General features: G+C 40.5%; 1 protein-coding gene across 5 annotated transcripts in view; it reads right to left on the reverse strand.

Annotated features, from left to right (window-relative positions):
* ep300a (EP300 lysine acetyltransferase a) overlaps positions 1-14,936 on the reverse strand; it is a 30,561-nt gene that overhangs the window by 10,561 nt on the left and 5,064 nt on the right. For 2 of the 5 annotated variants that reach the window (XM_026177193.1, XM_026177190.1), the window contains exons 3-19: positions 12,166-12,345; positions 11,395-11,713; positions 10,999-11,112; positions 10,352-10,591; positions 9,864-9,969; positions 9,614-9,736; positions 9,033-9,150; positions 8,602-8,743; positions 8,405-8,476; positions 7,936-8,021; positions 7,595-7,744; positions 3,668-4,159; positions 2,820-3,240; positions 2,592-2,710; positions 2,384-2,447; positions 2,043-2,218; positions 343-431 (exon numbers count right to left, since the gene is read on the reverse strand). In XM_026177193.1, the coding sequence (XP_026032978.1) occupies positions 343-431; positions 2,043-2,218; positions 2,384-2,447; positions 2,592-2,710; positions 2,820-3,240; positions 3,668-4,159; positions 7,595-7,744; positions 7,936-8,021; positions 8,405-8,476; positions 8,602-8,743; positions 9,033-9,150; positions 9,614-9,736; positions 9,864-9,969; positions 10,352-10,591; positions 10,999-11,112; positions 11,395-11,713; positions 12,166-12,345 (3,011 nt within the window). Of the gene's footprint in view, positions 1-342; positions 432-2,042; positions 2,219-2,383; positions 2,448-2,591; positions 2,711-2,819; positions 3,241-3,667; positions 4,160-7,594; positions 7,745-7,935; positions 8,022-8,404; positions 8,477-8,601; positions 8,744-9,032; positions 9,151-9,613; positions 9,737-9,863; positions 9,970-10,351; positions 10,592-10,992; positions 11,113-11,394; positions 11,714-12,165; positions 12,346-14,936 lie in introns of all 5 variants that reach the window. The other 3 variants (XM_026177191.1, XM_026177189.1, XM_026177192.1) reach the window with 2 other exon arrangements.

A 14,936-nucleotide genomic window follows, 5' to 3' on the forward strand; every position in this document is an offset into this window, starting at 1 on the left:
CTTTCTTTAAAAAATCTCTCTCACACACACACACACACACTTCTAAAAGAATGTGATCAGAGGACTGACTGTTAAAATGCCAGTGCATTAGGCACCACATGGAAATATTTAATACCAAAAAAAAAAAAAAAAAAAAAAAAAGGAGAACATGAAGTGAAGGGAAGTGTTTAGGGAAACAAAATTAATCAGATAATTATTTGGCATTTACCTCATATTCTCTGAATACTGGCCCACTGCTAAAACTCTTCTTAATGGCTCTCTTCTATAATCTCTTCCTTTTTTACTATCCATTCTTCCTATTACCCTTCATTTCTTTATTGCTCTTCCCTTCTCCCCCCATACCTGTTCTGGTAGCTGAAGTATGCAGCGTCTCGGGGGATAGTGCACAGCTGCTTTCCATAGCAGCACAACGTCTGAGGAGAGAACTCCAGCTGATGGAGAGAAGCAAAGAAAAATGATAAACAACTCGTTAACCTCTTGACCATCAACAACTGAATCTTTAGCCACTCAGCATCATGTGAATGAGGCAAACTCATCAGTGCCCTCTCACTGGTATAGCCTACGATACTTATAAAAGTAATGAAATAAACTCCCCGAGTCTTACTTTTATGTCCCTGGACCTGTATGTGGGGAGTTCGACCTAGGCAGCTATTCCATCTATGTCATACGATTAGCATTGAAGCTGCTGGATAGTGCTACTTCAGTCAAGTGCAACGTTAAATTGCACCGCACCCCCGCACTCTTGCTGGGACAGCTGCCCGAGTTAACAACCCCACACCACACAACAGTACTATTATCAAGTCTAAGCACTTCTTAAAACTGACCTTCAGTTTAATCACACTGTGACAGTGGCAAAGATATATACACAATTTCAAGAAAAATGTTTGTACTTGACTTGAGGAACCAGAAACAAAACCTGAACCTGAAAAAAACTCACAGGAGACAACATTTCCCAAGTTCTGTTTAGGTTTTTATTTTATCTGAGAAAAAAAACTTTACTGATTAAGTCAAGTTCTACTTCGATTTGTCACACTGTACTATACCTTCAGCCAGCTTTTAATAATAGAGGGGCAATCAGTTTTGTTATTTGTCTGCAAAACCAAAAATAGCAGAGTCTAATGAGAGCTGAAATGTGATATCGCAGTGGCATGCTCAAGGCCAATTTTAGCTATGAACCCACTTCACTTGCTTCTGTTTTCAGGTCTGAAACATGGTCAAGGAATTCAAACACACATCTTCAACCTGCGTTTTATAAAACCGTAATAGTTTTAGGCTCCATGGATTGGTTCACGTGTTGAAACAAAACCTCTATAAAGTATAAAAGTGTAAGACTTTATCGGCATCACTCCTTAATATTTAGCCAGATACACTAAGCCCTGGTTTACTTAGACTCTGGTTCAAGTTCATTTGTAAATACTTTGATGAGTTAATTGGCCGGGATAATTTGAACCAATGCAAACGTGCACTCAGGTCTTCACACCGTGTCAGGATTGGGCTTCTTCACCTTTGGTGTTGTTACCAACTTAGCACCTTAACTTGAGCAGTGTAAGTGACGTCCTACAACTTGGGAACGCGATACCAATCCAGTGCATTAATAATGCTTTGCTTCTTTCTTTCTTTTTTTTTTTTTAAAATCCGCATACATACTGCAAATTTCTGCACAGCAGCTCAGATGAGAAAGAGCCATTTAGGAACACACACTTAGCTAAACTAAATTAGCTTATTAAGATAAGGGTTAGTTTAATAACCAATAGTTGTTTTATTTATTTTTTTAATAATCGTGTGAGCTCTGGGCTGCTATACAAAACATTTGGGACATTTGTCTGTCTATGTAATGCACTTTCACTAGATTTTCTGGCAGATTGCTTGTGTTTCCACTTACATGCACAATACTTGCCGAACATACAAATGACTCTCAAACCATTACCGAACTCTGTTGAACAGCTCTAACCTATGCAGTGCTGTTGCCAATTTAAGAGTGACCTGTACCCACTCCTATTCCACCTCGTCCATTCAGCCAGTTATTCCACACTTTGTCTCACCTTCCTCCCACAACAGTAGCCAAGACTCTGCATCACAGGGTCGATCTCCTGTTCGAAAACCTCAGCCAGCTTGGAGCAGTACTTGTAGACTCGTGAGGTTTTGCGATTGTACAGCCAGGCATTGTTGAACATCAGCCAGATGTCTTCCACGTACTGCCAGGGCTCCTGGTACTGACCTAAAACCAACACACGCAAACCATGATGACTTTCCAATCTAGAAATCAAAAAACTTTTACACTTTTAGTCCTCCCTTCTTAACACATCAACTTCTAACACCCCCAAATCTATGCTTTTTCGTTGTGGTCTACTAAGTTTCCATAAATACAGCAGCACATACTAACCTGTGTCTAGCTTTCGCTTGATGGTTGATAAGTCCATTGGGTTCTTCACAATGTCAAAGTAATCCTGGAACATCACAACGTCAAAACAGAGCAGTTAAGCCCTCTACTAAAATTTGTACGAGTTAAAATGCAGATAAAAAGTTAGACTTTTTTGCAAATGTGAAACTGAGCAAGTATAAATAATCTAAACCTCAGCAGGGGTACATACAGGTATGCAGAGCAGTTGAGGATCAACAGGCATTCTGAATGGCAGAGACTCTGGATCTTGTCTGTAGAGCGATTCAAGCGTGGGCATCAGGGCCTGACGAAGCTCCTCCGGTTTGAAGACTGTAAGAATGATGGAGATTAGAGGGCAGAGTGAGATGAAAGGATTAATAAAACATGATTCATTTTCAGCAGGTGTAAAACAGCTGGTAAAAATGTATTTTTGACTTACTCTTCTTTTTCACTGGGGCCTGCGACACGACTGCTTCCGAGCTCTCCTCTTCATCTTTCACCTCTTTCTTCACCTCTTTCTTCACCTCCGGTTTTCTGTCTTCCATCTTTACTCCTGACCCCTGTGTTGTAGTCGACGTTTCCATAGGAACTCCTTTACCGCCTTCTCCAGAACACTCTTCTTTTTTAAATTCGGATTTCACAGGCTTTTCCTCCATTTTGAGGTTGCCGAGTTTCCCTCCTTTGGAGCAGCTCCCAGCATCGCTCTCGTCCTCCTCATCCTGATGTTTGACCTCCATCTTTATGTCCACATTGGTGGCTGAAGTGTTTGACGCCGGTTGCTGGGACGAGGTGTCTAGACTGCTGACAGAAGCTGGGGTCGGGGCCTGACTGTCGGCTGGGAACGAACCCTTCTGGGATAACTGAAGAGAGATGCACAAATTAGATGCATACAAGTAGTAAATATGCAAGTGGTGCACGACAGGGGAACATGCAAGTAAAACTGAACAAACTGCTCATAGTTTGGTGTTACATTAACAGAAAGGGCAATGCGACATAGCTTAATCCTTCTGGCAGTTGCTTGGAGCATCAAATCTGTAAAGAACTTTGATGAACTGTGTAAATTTACCTTTGAGGCAAAGCATGCCCACAGCAAATCACTGATATCATGATGATGATCTGATTCAGATATTTGTGCTATTATTTATAAAGTATTTTCTCTTTAAAGTATTTTATTGTTGTCTAAAACTTTTCAAACTTAAAAGACCTGATTTAAAAAAAATATTTTTTAAAGTTTCTAACTCATGAATTAAAAATAAATGCCAGTTTTTAATAATAAGGGACACTGACCGGAGTACGTGGCAGCTGACTGCCATGCGGTGTTGAACTTGAGGCCATTCCAGGATGAGATGGAGTGGTTGAACCAGCAGGCCCCATGTGTTGCTGCTGGAGGGGCTTGTTGGAGCCAGGACCCTGACCAAGCTGGTTCTGCTGAGGAGCTGGGGGTGGCACCAAATGTGATGCATTAGGGGTGTGTGGTTGTGGCGTCTGCGACCCAGCAAGCCTGGGGGGCGTCTGGTGGGGAGTAGGTGATCGGCTGTGAGCAGGAGAGGGTGAGCTGCCACGCATGGGCCCCAAATGAGGGTTGGAGTTGGGTTGTTGGTTTGTGTTAGATGGAGTCATTGATGAGGCAGGGGCTCCAACAGCTGAGTTGGGACCTCCACCACCCACGCTTTGAGGCCCCATTGGCCCTACTGGAGGGACACCACTGGGAGTGCCAGCTGAACCCGGCTGTGCTAGAGGACTCGCAACTGAGAGGGGGGGAGGAGTGCCCATCTGCGTCTGAAGACAGAGGTAGAGTTGGTTAAGAGACAGAAAATGTTGTTCTTTGGGTAACCTAAGAATGTATGTGATCAGATCACATCAGGATGCTTTATATTCTATCCATGTTTCTTAACATCACGCTATAAGGAAATTGTAACAATACTGCCCGAGGATGGCAAGAATGAAGAGGTTACTCATCTCCTACGTTTACGTTTTACCGCATAAAGTTTTATATTAACCCAGAATATTGCAGTTCTATCTGATGATCCAGGAATTATTGGAGTGTGTTTTCTCTTCTTCAGGTTTAAATTTTAGTTTGCTACATTTTAAATGGGGATGCACCAATCCGGTTTAGATATCTGCCAGTACAGAGTATCAGTGCTTATGTTAGTTTAAAGTTACAGTGTGCATAAATTTCACTGTTAGATGTCAGTAGACTGGATTGCAGATTAGAGTTAACACCCCCCCCCCGCCGAATTCAAGTGCACTAGCTACAGTGGCTCCTTCAGGTAAAACATGTTTAAATTAGCCAAGAGATCAAAAACAATAAAAACGCCCGCTCACCATGACTTTACACTCCATGTCTCATTGATGCGGAGATGAATTATTGAGGGTAAGTTGAACTGCTGATAAGCGCTGCTGTTTTAGCATCTGTTAGCTGGCTTTAGATCCACTCAAAAGACAGTTTCACTAACATTCTTGGACTCAGTTACTTGACAGTCCACATTAGCTGTCACAATGTTAGCGTATAACCAGCTGTCGACGTTGTTTAGCTGGCTCCTTATCAGCTGTTCTGAGATGGGAGGGTCATGTGTCTAATCTGCTGACATTAATTACTGTGACGATATCTGGAATAAATAAGCATGTTTATGCATGTTTTCCTGTGTCAGAGACCTGACTTCAGTTCAGGAGATGAAGCTTAAGATGTTAAGAAAGAAGATAACATTTTGTGAAGATGTCAGTGGCATTTTCTTTCCTTTGTTGGTGAAGGTTATGTCTTACAACTGGAGAAAGCCTATGTATGAAAATACATATCTAGTGTCTTCTCCTTCAGACAAATTTAAATCAGAGGTGGGCGATATAAACTGTATACGGTAGAAACTATATAAATTTGGCCAACGGTAGAGATTTTGACTATACCATTCTACCGCGATAGCGCATGTTGATGGTGTCATCAATCTGCGCCTGTTTTGGGTTGAAAGCATTGCAGCAGCTGCAAACAACATCATCTGCAAATTATGCCGGGCGACAGTCATAGCAAAGAGACGAAGCACTTTTGGAATATGGGGAAAGCCAAAAACTGAGCTTCCTCCACTTCCGTACCATTGATTCATTAATGCTGAATTCTCTCGCAACTGCTCTATTCCCGTGTTATTGCAGTATATTAATGACTAACCTTGTATTGTGGATGGATTATCTCAGTTGTTCTCCTGACTGAAGTTTGGCCCGTTTATAGCATCCTGCCATGTGATTGCATTTGTCCCTAACCCCCAGAAACCCTCACGTTAACTTTTATCAAGTGGAAAAGTGTTAGCGTTCATCCTTCAGCTTCACTGTGCTAATATTATGCTAACGTAGCTGTTTTGCTAGCGATCACGTAGCACATCATTATATACCAGCTAGTCCAACTTCAGTAACCCTACAAACGTCACTGCTGTTTAATTTTCTGTCTTCATTTATGTTGGAAGTGATAGCAGAGCAGTACGTTTTAATTTTTTCAGAAATCTCTCAGTCAGAACATGCTATATCATGTTTAGGTGGAAACTAGCGAGCTAACTTCCTGCTAACTTCTAACTCAGTTGAATTTACTAAATTCTGTTTTCATGGATGCCTGGATGTTAAACTTAATTGTTACACCTGGTAAAGCAGCAACGCCTATCATTTTATTAAAGATGAAAGAATTTAGACAGTTTTTAACTCTCAGTGATGCCGCAGTGGGACCTGAAGCAGACGGAGTTTTGGACCCAGATTACTCCAAAAGGCTCCTGACTACGGCAGCCATAATGCTCCGGCAATCCATCAAGCGGTGCACCTTCATAGCTTACCAAAGTCGTACTAAAACATGACTTTACTTTTTGTCAGACTCGGGGACAACAGTGTTGTTTCTGTGCGGCCATTTCCCTGCCAATTTTGAAAACTGCCATAGTTTTCAAAATTGGCAGTTTTCATTTTAATAAAGGAGACGCTCTCACGACTCATCGAGTGTCACTGACTAGTCAATCGGTAGTATGCAGTCTGTTGGCGTGACATTTTTGGTTTGCCTTGGAACCCACAGTCGAGTAACTACTAAAAAGTACCTGGTACTATGACCTAATGGAAAACCCTAAAAACTATGTTGAGGCGTGCCAAACTGACCCGAGTTCTAGTTACAGAAGTTTCAGAGGTATATCCCTCAAAACTAAATGCAAGAAAGTTGCATAAAATAGTTTTCAACCATAGGAAATTTGAGTGTCTTCATAGTTTCACTTTTAAGATGCACTAGTTTTCGTAAACTGCAGGAAAAACAAAAATACTGTTGTGCACAACGACCAAAAAAAACAAAAAACAAAAACAAAAAAAAAACAAAAAAAACACAACGTGCATCAAATTAACTATTTCCAACAGTGCAATTTAATTTCTATGCATTCCAGAAACTACAGAAACACCAGTAAACTTTTGAAAGGCCCTGTAGAGTTAAAAAACTACGTTTCCTATGAAAAATGACGTCACTTAAAAATAGTGCCTGCTCCGGTGGGCTTAAAAATTACACTTTCACCTCAGCGTGAACATCATTAGGTTACTTTATACTGTTGTTATTTACACTCGCACTAGTTTCACCTCCCCTTGACTCACAGCGAGTGCACACAGATATACACACCTCTCATGTAGAGTGGAGCTAGCAAGAGACAATTGAAGTCAATATTAATTAAATTGGCGACAACACTTTTATTACTGTAAGTGCAGCAAAAGCTTCCCAACAACCGAGAGAGAAATAAACAGACACGCAGGGAAAGGATGGTTGGAGCTTTTCAATCATGTCAACTCACTTGACCACAGTATGTGGTTGAGTAAAATGTACAGGCCTTTTCCTGTTATAGCTTAGAGGAAGCTATATGTACTTCTACTGGTATATGACAGAATAACACAGAACAACATAGAAATGAACCAAGTTACAACTGGAAATATATCTGATCCAAAGGGTTGGTGCATCCCTAGATTTACATGTATAACTAATGGTTAGTGTAGTGTGTACTTACAGAACACGATGACCTGCACAGTACTCTTTACAATTCTCCTCCTCACACCCAACACATTAACAACAGAGTTTATATTTGAGTTGGAGGGGGAAAAATGAAAGAGAAAAGAAAAGAAAGGAAGGACTATTTAGGTCCTTATTAAAGACCTAAATATGAATTGCTACAGGTACAATCAGGGTTTCTAAGCAACATCAAAAAGAAGTGCGAGCCCTCTTACCTGCACCATACCTCCTGGTCCCCCAGGTGGTGTCATCCCAGACTGAGCTCCAACTCCAGGTCCTGAGCCAGGAAACTGTCCCTGGGACATATACGGGGCTGGCAGCTGGTTAACATTGGGCTGCCCCACCCTGGGTCCAACCATTCCCATCTGAAGTTTAAAAAAAAAAAAAAAAAAAAAAAAAAAAAAAAAAAAAGCACTGGTCTTCAAAAAAACCAAACTTTATATTTTCTTAGAATTTTGTTATAAAAAAATCAAATTAATTTAACAGCTACTCATTTTATTTCCCCCACTCTTTAAACTGTGTTCTTCTACATATCTGAAACACTGTGTGTACTCACCTGGTTGCCAGATGGTCCCAAGGGTAGAGGAGGTGTTGACCTCTGGCCCATAGACTGTATTCCCATTTGGTTAAACTGATTCATACCTGACAAAACACAGAATTTATGATATACAACATAAACATATTTTACATGGATTTTATTTTTCAAAGTAATCAACACTGGGGGGGGGGGGGGGGGGGGGGCTGTGTCAACATGAGGGCAAAGACACTCAACTCTAAAGCCTTCGTCATCAGAGTGAGCACGACAGCAGATATTAGAGACGCGCAGCTACTCCAGCTGTCTATGTCCACAGTGGAGATTAATCATGGCATTACACTCAGCCCATTCGGCTCCAAGTTAACATTTGGTAAAACATAAATAAAAAAAATAAATAGAAAATAAATAAATGAATAAATAAAAATAAAAAAATCAGTGTAAGCTTCAATTCCACCATAAAATGATGAGCCTGCAACTACAGATGTTTTACCTGGGCCTTGCGTTCTGTTCATCTGATTTGGTCCTGCTGGTCGCACCATTACCGGGTCAGTTAGGGGACCGTCTGTAAAGATAGGGGAGGAGAAGAAGGAAGTTAAACTGCCGTGTGTTCACCAAGCATGAGCAGAACACTTTGAACAAACACTAAAACGTTTCACTTCTTCCCCTGCCCCCAACAGGTTCACTCACTTGGAGGCAGCCCAGTAGGGGGCTGTCCCATGCCAGCAGGTCCAATGTTCACACCTTGCTTCTGCAGTCGGGTCCTCCTCTTCTCTTCCAATTCCTTCTGGATCTTGTAGATCTTCTCTGCCAGCAAATGGTAATACTCAGCCTGTCAAAAGAAAACAAGAGATTAAGGACATTAGAAAACAAGAATTTGAACACAGAAAGGACACAAAAATATAAATTATTTTGAAAATTATAGAAGTATTTTGAAACTCAAGTAATACCAAATCTGTGGCTCTCTTTCATCTTGGAAAAAGACAAGTTAACAACAGGAAAAAAAGACAGGGGTTCACCTGCTGCTATAAATTTAATGAACAAGTAATGACAGCACAATGACTGACATAGATACTGAAACACCGACACCACTGATTTCTCAAGTGTAAGGAGCAACTTACTCTGCTGTTAGCTGATTCATACATGTCACCCTCAACTTTTCGGGCATAAGCCACCAGGTTCTCCATTCGACGGTCCTTGAGGGCAGCGGGATCTGGAGTCGGAAAGATGGCCTGGACACTGTGGAGGGACAAGTAAAGAGGAGGACAGAAAACAGGATGAAGGAAAAAATGGTGGAAATTATGTAGTTTTTAACTACAGCGCGGACAGAGGTATGTGTCTGAGATGAACATGACATGGATATCCAGTCTCGATGGCATCATTCAGATCCCAGAAAAAACAAAGGAAGAAAAAAACCTTGATGAAACCAAGCAGATAACCCTCCATCTATTTCTGAAACATTCACCATATTTAATATGATAATCCACCAGTATGTTTTCTATCTATGACTACAGAAATACATGACACCTAATTTTTTTTATATCCAGGCAGATGAATGGAACTTAAAAAAAAAAAAGAAAAGAAAAAGAAAACACAAGCCCCCCCCCCCTTTTTTAAATGTATTCGCACAGCAATGCTAATTGTGATCCTATGTGCAGTCCAAAACTAAATAAATAATGCAGCTTTTCTCTTTAATACTTACAGCTTGTGTACCAAATGATTTCGTAGATCCTGTGTGATGTCCTCATGCCAGCTTTTCCTCATGCCTGTGGCGGAGGGAGGGGCTGCTGTGGGCATGGAACCGACCCCACCAGCATCATTCAGACTAGAAGAGACAGAGTGAATCCTTTAAATGGCTTCTTAAAATAAATGTATGTCCTAAAACCCTTGTAGAACTGACCAAATCTTTAAAAAATAAATAAATACAATAAAGCCTTTGTGTTTGCTCTTACCCCTGGTTGTTCATATTAAGATGCATCATTGTATCTTGCAGCAGACTAGCTTGCTGGCTCTGAGGGGAAGCACCCACACCTCCATTCACTCCCATAGGATTCACACCTACACCGCATAGAAAAGAAAGGAAATTATATATGTTTATTCTCAGTGTCATCCTAACAGTAGGACACAATGGACAAGCTTTTGCCTGGACATGTTTTTCAACATATCCAGGGGTTAAGATAAGCTACATAGCATGGAACATATTCTTGAGATGATTATTTTTCCTGGAGATCTGACAAACAATTTTATATAGCTATCTTCATAGCTCCCACCAGCGATAAACAGCTTTTGAAAAGCCACTTTAAGTATACAATTCACTCATTCTGAAAGCTGAAGGTCCTAACCGCTTGCTGGCATTGAAAAAAAGAAATGCTTAGCATTAAGCTGTAAAAGAGCAGACAATTCAGACAATGTCTTTTTACTGAAAATAAACTAAACTCACCCATTGGGTTCAGAGGCCTCACACCAGCCTGCCCTTGAAGGCCTTGGTTGGGCATGTTAGGCTGGGAAGTCTGAGCCTGGATTTGGTTCCCTTGGTAGGTGAGGCCCAGAGCAGCATAGGCCCTTTCTATAGAGCTGGGATCAATCTGGCTTGGCTGATTGAGATTGGGAGCACTTGGTTGGCTACCAGGGATTGTACCAAGTGAGCTGCCTAGTCCTGTAGCAGCCCCTGCAAGTAGAGCTGTAAGAACACAAAAAACAAAAGTTATGAATGAATAAAATAAGCTAAGAATTAAAAAAATAAATAAATAAAAATCATTTACTGAATACTTATAGAAAATTCAGCAAAAATTATTATATTTTTGTGCTATAATATAATACTGACTAGTATATTCAAAACAACGCTGTCATTTCAAACCCAGTACAAAATCATACTTACATTATCAGCATTACAACGTTAACCCCTAATTTCCTTCGGGATTAATAAAGTATTCTGATTCTGAACATCAAACTTGGTCATTATTAATACATTTACACAATATAAATGTGTAAATATATTGATAATGATAACAGCACAGTATCTAAAAAATTTATCCAATGGTATGAAGGAAGGTATATTCTTTTGTTTGGTCGGATACAGACACTCACACTGCGTGTTCCTCTTGTCCCCGGCATTCTTCAGCGGCAGGCAGACAGGACAATCATGTCGCGTGCAATTCTTCCAGTGGGAGATGATCTGCCTCGATGATGCACAGTGAGCAACTGTTGGTCAATGAGGCAAAACAGATATGGAATCAGGAGTTGGGAAATGGAGGTGTATTAGAGAAGGAGGGGGGGGGGGGGGGGGGCTGTTTTTTTTCTTTCTTAAGTACTACTCTCAAAAATCAGGTAGCATAATAAAATTAAGCTTCATGTGCTTAAGCACTAAACCATTTTAATAGGTGAGATACACTTTCATTACGAGGAACGTTGCCAGCTTGACAGCTACAGGAGGGATTATTTTATCCAGCGTTTCCAGGAGGATGCAGCATCCTTTCTACTTACCCTGACAGGACTTCCCAGCCTGGCAGTGAGTCATATGGTTGAGGACATTCTTCATAGTCCGGCAGTGGGGCAGGTTGCACTGCCAGACTTCACCATTGGCCTGCTCCCGCCGCTGGCACTTGTGTGCATGTAGCAGGAGTACCAGTTGCTGCTGGATTAGCTTGCGTTTTTCAGGGTCGGCTGTGGGCGGTGCTCCGGCTGCAGCGGATGCTGCAGAAACCTGGGTACCAACTGCTTGAGCGCCCGGCACCATCCCGGGGGCTCCTCCCACAGGTGCACCTGTGGGACCACCCACACCTGTCTGTGACTGCTGTGTGCCCTGGAAAGAAAGTGGGCGACAACAAGACAAGGTGAGACGGAGGAAATAAGAGAAAAGAAACAGAATAAAGAGAAGGCAGAAGATTAGAGGGAGTAAAAATGGAAGAGGAGGTGGAGGAAGAAAATAAAAGGATGGTGTTTACAGCAATACTAGAGTACTGAGTGCTCAAGTCAAATGACAGGACATGAAGAGGTAATGCAGCAGGAAGAGGTAATTTAGTTTCTGATTGTGTTGGGAGATTAAATGATAGATTTGACAGATATCTGTATTGTCTGACTCTTTCACATCAATTTTTGCTAAACGCTCACACAAAACATTTTCATCATTACTGGCTATCAACCAGCATCAGTATCTGGTACTGTCCTAGAGTTTATAGTAATCTACTAATTCATAACACGGATCAGAATACAACTTATTTATTGGAAACATTCTCTTGATCATCTCTTCCTTACCATGGCGCCCATTCCTTGCATGGGCGGGTTCTTCTTGTCCACATTGAACTGGGCCATGCTATTAGCCATGGAACCTTTGTTCTGGAGCTGAGGGCCCAGCCCTGCGCCTCCCAGACCTTGATTCCCTTGACTTCCATATGGGCCTCCAAAGGGCCCCCCTGGATTCCCCATCATCCCCATCTAGCAAATGAAAATACAAGTTATTTTAATTTTTTGAAAAAGAGAAATGTTTGTGTCAATAATGAAGACAAGGATAAAACAAGACTTAAAATTATTCTATGCCTTCTTTTTGTTAAACTGCATGTCACTGATATGAGGATGAGTTGAGCATCTGAGCTCTATACATGCCAGCACGTTGTGCTCTTATTTTACCAAATAATCTTGTAGTGTAATCAAGTCTCAAGAACCCAAGTCTCAGTTGTTAAATAAGCTGGATTTGTGGATATTTCCACAAACCACGAACTTTATAAGACCGAAAGTTAAAAAGGAGCAACTAAGTCAATGAAATCTCACAGTAGTGGAGATAGAACATGTTTTAACCATATCATTAGAATATAACCTGAAACAAACGAAAACAGCAATTCACAGTAGGAGAGAATGCAACAGCAATTCTGATGCGATTCTCTTTTCTCCCTCCACACTGAGGAGGCCAACACAAGCTCATCTGAGTTTTTCCTTTAACCTATTCCTAACCAGGAATCCCACTCATTGCATTTGATTGGGTAAACATCAACCATCAGTAGCTCTACCACAGTGAATCATCTTCATCACCAGTAGGGCTGCCACGATTAGTCGACTAGTCACGATTACGTCGACTATCAAAATCGTCGACGACTAATTTAATAGTCGACGCGTCGTTTGAAGCTTTGTAAGATCCCAAAAGACGCAGGAATTAGTAGGATTTAAGAGTGTAATAACGGACTGAAACAGAAGATGGCAGCACTGCATGTACAAGGATGCCAGCTGCCGTTAAACCCCGAAGAAGAAGAAGAAGAAGCAGCTGTGTCCCAGAATTCATAGCGCGGCCCAGCCCAGTTTCCAACAATGGCGGCAGCTAGTTAGTTTTAATGTTACTCTTATTATTCTTTCTGGGTCACAAAATAAACGTTTAACATATTTTCAGGCGAGAATGTAGCTGTGTAAACCTCAAATATCTGCTCAGTTTATCAAGACACCACATATTTACAAAAGCGCTCCGACGTTTTCGGAGACATCTGTTACCCACTAGCTCGATAGCGAGCCGGGGGCTAGGCTCACTAGAGCCGTGAGAACGCCGGACTCCCGGCAGATCGTTTTCAAACCCACTGCCGTCTTTCACTACTCAGGTTAAATATATATAAGTCACTTAGATAACTTAAAATGTTATTGTTTGGCTTTTTTTTAGTATTTTATTTGTTCCTGAGTAAATCGGTTTGGCTGAGATTAAAGTTATAGTTCTTACGCAGCTGAATAAACGTCAAGCAGACAGCTGATTATCAGAAGTGTGATATGCTGGAAAATTTACTCCAGTGTCCCGTTATATTTTAGATAGCAAGGAGTTGATTAAACTTCACCGAAACAATCTGCAGATTTCATTAAAATTTAATAAACTATCATCTTGTCTTTATTTTTAGTTAGCACAGACCTTAAACACTTAAAGCTGTAAGCTAATGATAGTTATATAAGAGCAGATGCTGCTGGTGCAATAAGCTGTAGTTTTACGTCCAATGGATGATGATCTGATTAGTCGACTAATCGCAAAAATAATCGGTGACTAGTCGACTATCAAAATAATCGTTTGTGGCAGCCCTAATCACCAGTACCTGCAGCTGCAACATTTTACCATCACTCCTGTGGGACTGTCAATCACACAGATGGACTCAAAAAAAAAAAAAAAACCCAAGTGCACTACTTACGTTTGTTAAAATAAACAAATACAACCATGAACCTTTAACCATCTGAGAACAAACTGAAGTCCGCAGCAAAGAATAAGAAATTCTAAGAAATAAAAACAGGATTTGAGAATTTCTTGTGCCCCCAAACATTATGTCTTAAGTCTAAGTGTCTCTAAATAGAACTTTGTTAACAATGAAAAAACGTGAGAACACCTTTCATAATTATACATCTATGCCTGCTTAAATTCTTAAGTTTTGAAATTGTAAGGCTGAAGAAAATTGAGTCTTATTTAGAAAATTACCTCACAGATGAACAAATTACTATTAAGGCAAATAAGACTAAGTGTGTGCAAGGGTTAATTTCCACTATTTTGCATTTGCAAGCTTCTTGCAAATGTAGATTTTTTTTCCTTTAAAAAAAATTTATATATATACACACATATACATATATATACACACATATACATATATATATATATATATACACACACACACACACACACACACACACACACACACACACATATGTATACACATATACATATATATACACATATACATACATACTAGGGGTGCAACGATACACAAAATTCACGGTTCGGTTCGGTTTGATACTTTGGTGTCACGGTTCGATATTTTTTCGATAAAAAAAAAATGTTCATGCATTTTTTATTTGTCATTTATTAAAATTATAAATATATATTTTAACTCAAAAGTACAGTTTTTAAATTTAACCCTAACCCTTGTGCGTGTTTTTTATTTTGACAGCGAATGCGCACCTGCGGACCACTTATGTGCAGCCCTGGTTATTTAGCTCATCATATTGCAGCCACAGAAATTCTTTTGTCCATGAAACCATAAAGCTGCACTTTCTTTTTGCCTTATAGTCTGATTTGT

Source organism: Astatotilapia calliptera, chromosome 8, assembly GCF_900246225.1.
Source record: "Astatotilapia calliptera chromosome 8, fAstCal1.2, whole genome shotgun sequence".
Taxonomy (NCBI): domain Eukaryota; kingdom Metazoa; phylum Chordata; class Actinopteri; order Cichliformes; family Cichlidae; genus Astatotilapia; species Astatotilapia calliptera.